The sequence below is a fragment of the Nanorana parkeri genome, unplaced genomic scaffold, assembly GCF_000935625.1.
Source record: "Nanorana parkeri isolate BGI_ZX_2015 unplaced genomic scaffold, ASM93562v1 scaffold444, whole genome shotgun sequence".
NCBI classification, from domain to species: Eukaryota; Metazoa; Chordata; class Amphibia; order Anura; family Dicroglossidae; genus Nanorana; species Nanorana parkeri.
Window position 1 is genome coordinate 712,175 of NW_017306712.1, and position 4,120 is coordinate 716,294.

Sequence of the window (4,120 nt, forward strand, 5' to 3'; positions counted from 1 at the left end):
GTTTTGGAAATAAACACATGCAAACGTCAGTGTACACTAATTTGTAATGAGCCATAGTGCTAATGATAGTTTGTACAACAGCAGTATTTACATTGACATATTTTAACCACTGTATAGTTTCCCTACATTCAAAATCCATGGAAACACATGAATAATACCATTGTGTGAGAGGGGCCCTGAATTATAGCCAGTTAGCAACCTTCTGTATTAGTTTTTCATTTATAAAATGCCTGTTCGAAGGATTCAAGCCACTATACTAGACTATGACAGCACTTACAGCACTTTACAGATATGTACAGAACATATCTGTAAAAAAAAAAAATCAAGGCAATTGGACTTGCTGTATTTTTCTTGAAGACATTGCACTGGTCATCTGACCAGCTTTCTCAGAGTGACTTGGGCAAAATACACTGGGAATAAATATGGTGAATGTTGCTCCAATCCACATAATCTGTTAATCTAATCTCGGAAGACCAGTGAAATGTCTTCAAGAAAAATACAGCAAGTCCAGTTTCGTTGACTTATTTTTTTACAGATATACCATGATCTGGTAAGGGCTCATTCACACTGTAATTGGACAGCACATACAGCTCCGTGCTGCATGCAGGACCGTATCGGGCAGCTCCCGGGAAGGACAGGTGCTGCGTGTGATTAGTACGCAGCCCCGTCTGTCTCTATGTGACTATGTGGCCGTTCGCCCCCCTAGGCTCACCTGTCCTGCACTTCTGTGCAGGTGCGAGTGAGCGTACTCGTACGCTGACAGGATGGATCCTCTCTGCGTCCGGGCCAGGAAACATGCACACGTACGGACCTGCACTTGAGGTGAGCGTAGGGGGGCATATGGCCGCGTAGTCCCATAGAGAAGGACGGGGGCTGCATACTAATCACACGTAGCACCTGTCTTTCCCGGGAGCTGCCCAATACAGCCCTGTACACAGAACAGAGCTGCACATGCTGGCCGATTACAGTGTGAACGAGGCCTAAATGAGAACCTTCACAGACATATGCACAGAACCATTTTTTCATAAAGTGACCATTTCTGTGCATATTGAGGCTGATTTACTAAAGGAGGTAATAATCTTCATTTAAAAATTATGTGAATACTAACTTCAATTATTCAATCATATGAAAAGCAAATTTCTGTTTTCTTTGAATACCCAGTCCTGTGCAGATGTTTTTCACATGAATAGATAATTTAAGAACATACACCATTTTTAAGTGAATATTCTCAACTTATTTAGTAAAGCAGAGCCAATGAGGCTAAGTGGTTGATGTGGGCAGCAAGAAATCTTCTTAGCACATACTTGATACATTATGATCATCTGGTGCACAACTTTGGTGTTTGTCATGCAAACCATGGACCCCAACAGACAAGACAACATAATATTTTGTAAAGGAGCTGTAATAGAGAACATTTTTAGCAGTCTCACATTACACATTCCAGTCTGACTGTCTCCTACAACATGTCTCCAGTCTCCAACCACACCTGTAGCATGTCCGCAGTTTATGACTTTTCATTCTTGTAAGTTTGCAGTCTGACAGTCTTCTGTATTAAATATACTGAATATTATGTGTGGTCCTTTGGTGACATAAGGGGCCACAACTGAGACCCCTTGTGGCTTGTACATTGACAACCACTGTTTTCATGGTTGCATATGCCTTTAAATAAAGATTACATAACAATTGCTTACAACTTTTGTTTTAAAAATAATTTGTAGAGGTTAAAGCTGTTAATACTAAAATGTGTTCGATGTGCTGTATTTTATTATAAAATAATTATTTCACATTTTGTGAATGCTTTCCATGTTTTATAGTCAGCTTTTCCTGTAAAACAAAAAGCAGTAGATGCCCACTAGGCCAGCTCGTGGAAAGGTCAGTATTTTGGCACAATCTATATCTAGTCTCCAGAGTATGACCTTTTCAATACACCTTCTTTGCTCAAAGCATACAAGGTTTTACTAGAGCGCTGTTTATCTTAACTTTTCAAATAACAAACAGAAGATGGAGAGGAGACAGTGTAGTCACTACAGTATATGAATAATTTTTCTCATAAGTCTTCTGAATATTTGTCTACCTTTATTAGAATAGAAAATGGGGAAAACTTCTGCTAATATAAAGTAACACAACAGTTTGTTCCCGTAATAAAAAAATATTTGTTAAAGGTATTAGTAATTATCTTTGCCCTGTGATGTAAAAATCATAAATGCTAAGTTATAACATTTTAAAGAAGAACTCAGTGGAAAAAATACTTAACCCTTACACTACCCCCACACTGCACACTGCACACTCCACACTCACCCAAACTTCATACCCAGCCTGCTGTGACGTTGCTCACTCCAGCCTGTTTCCTCCTCCTCTGCAGTTATGGTATGTTCCTTGGTATCCTCACATCCTATACACAGTGTATAGAATGTGATGACTCAAAGATCCCTAGACCATTGTACCTGAGGGGGAGCAAAGTGGAAGGGATCGGTCTAGGAGCCAGCTGGCTCATAGGATCAGGTGAATATAACTTATTTTTTAGACACAAACAAGCACTTAACCCTTGCAGTGCAGGGGTAGCCCTACTGGAAGGGTTAGGATTTCTTCAGAGAGTTCTGCTTTAAATGGGAACACATTAATTAATATTATTACTTTTTGGCATGTGTGTTATAACAGAAAACAAAACTATGTAATAATTAAGTACAGTAAAAAAAAAAAAAAGCTTATACCTACAAGAATGAAAGCAGAATTTAATTATTAGCATATGGTCAGAGTCTCCAATACTTGTTCAGAGGAATGCACCCAAGTTTCAAATAGTGAGTCAAAAATCTGTTTTGTATAGTAATTACAATTCAGCAGCTTTTGAGCTCATTTACACTAAGCCTGCTGCCTGGCATGCACAATGATCAATAAAGGTAATATTGATACAAGGTTGAATGGAACAATGGTTAAAGCCTTCATTTATTCACCCTTACCTGTGACTGTGGATGAGTGCATTAAAAGCCAATCCATCAGACCAACTGCTGGTGAAATTGATAACGTTGACCTGTGGGTAATTGCGAGTTGATTGGCGCACCCAGCTAAGTAAGATCTTTTCACTATTCGTCTGCTGCAAGTCAGCCATAATGTCTTTCATTACATCCTTCACCTGCATAAAAATACAATCATTAGGGTTTGATACTGTAGATGAAGATAAATATTTAATCAACAGCCACAGCTAGTAAATAATCAGCCTACTGCTGGACTAAATTATTTCTGTGTCACGCAGATTATCAGGATTTAAGGTGAAGTAGAATACAATAAAATGGTTTCACAGCTGCTAAAAAGGAATGTTCAGCAGAGATAATAATGCCCTGTCTGTGGAAGGAGCATTTACTCATAATGTACTGTGTGCCCTATTGCTGATCTATGAAAAGTGAGAGTTAAGAGATAAGATAGGAAAGCATGTGCTCTTCTGCAGACAAAGCTATCTGAGTAAATATCTTAACATGCACTGGTATTAGAACTGTTGTCTGGAAATTAAAGGTAGACTCAGAAATAAGAAAGCAGTTCAAGATGCAGGCGCAATCTGACAGAGACATTTTTCTGCATACATTTTTTATAAACTAGCAAAAGTGTGCCTGTTCATTAAGCAGGATATATAAAAGTGTGTCAGCGCAGTTGCAGAGAGTGAAGAGGTGTGTGCTGAATCTGTGAAGTATGGGGTCATGTGAGCTGAGCACGTGGTAGTGGGGGCAAACATGGTACAGTACACTGGAGACATGTGGGGTGGTGTGCATGAGTGCTGTGGAAATGGGCAACATCATGCAGGATATAGCAGTGAGAAGGGCTGAAAATGTTAGTGTAGAATGGAATTGCCCCCACCAATATGCCCCCCCCCCATGCTGGTTTTACCGTTGAGTGAACAGTCATTTCCCTCCGCAGTTGCTGATGTACGATCTGTACACTTTACACAGCAGTTCAGCCCAGTGCTCTGTATTTCAAATTATGCTCACAAAATTACTTCTCATTGGTCAGCGTGATTAGGTGACCGTGCTGTGTCCGGTGTACGGATTGCACACCACTAGCATCCATGTAGGGGAATGTCCATTCACTCAAAGGTAGGACCAGCAGAGGGGGGGGGGGGGGCAGGTGGGGG

The 4,120-nt window shown here is 40.2% G+C and overlaps 1 protein-coding gene across 1 annotated transcript in view; it reads right to left on the bottom strand.

Moving 5' to 3' along the window:
* The window catches only part of LOC108790078 (dystrophin-like), a 703,081-nt gene extending 699,951 nt beyond the window's left edge, over positions 1–3,130 (bottom strand). Inside the window, exon 1 of the mRNA XM_018560268.1 lies at positions 2,958–3,130. Within this exon, the coding sequence (XP_018415770.1) occupies positions 2,958–3,118 (161 nt within the window). The 5' untranslated portion in view covers positions 3,119–3,130. The remainder of the gene's footprint in view (positions 1–2,957) is intronic.
* Between the last annotated feature and the right edge of the window lie 990 nt (positions 3,131–4,120).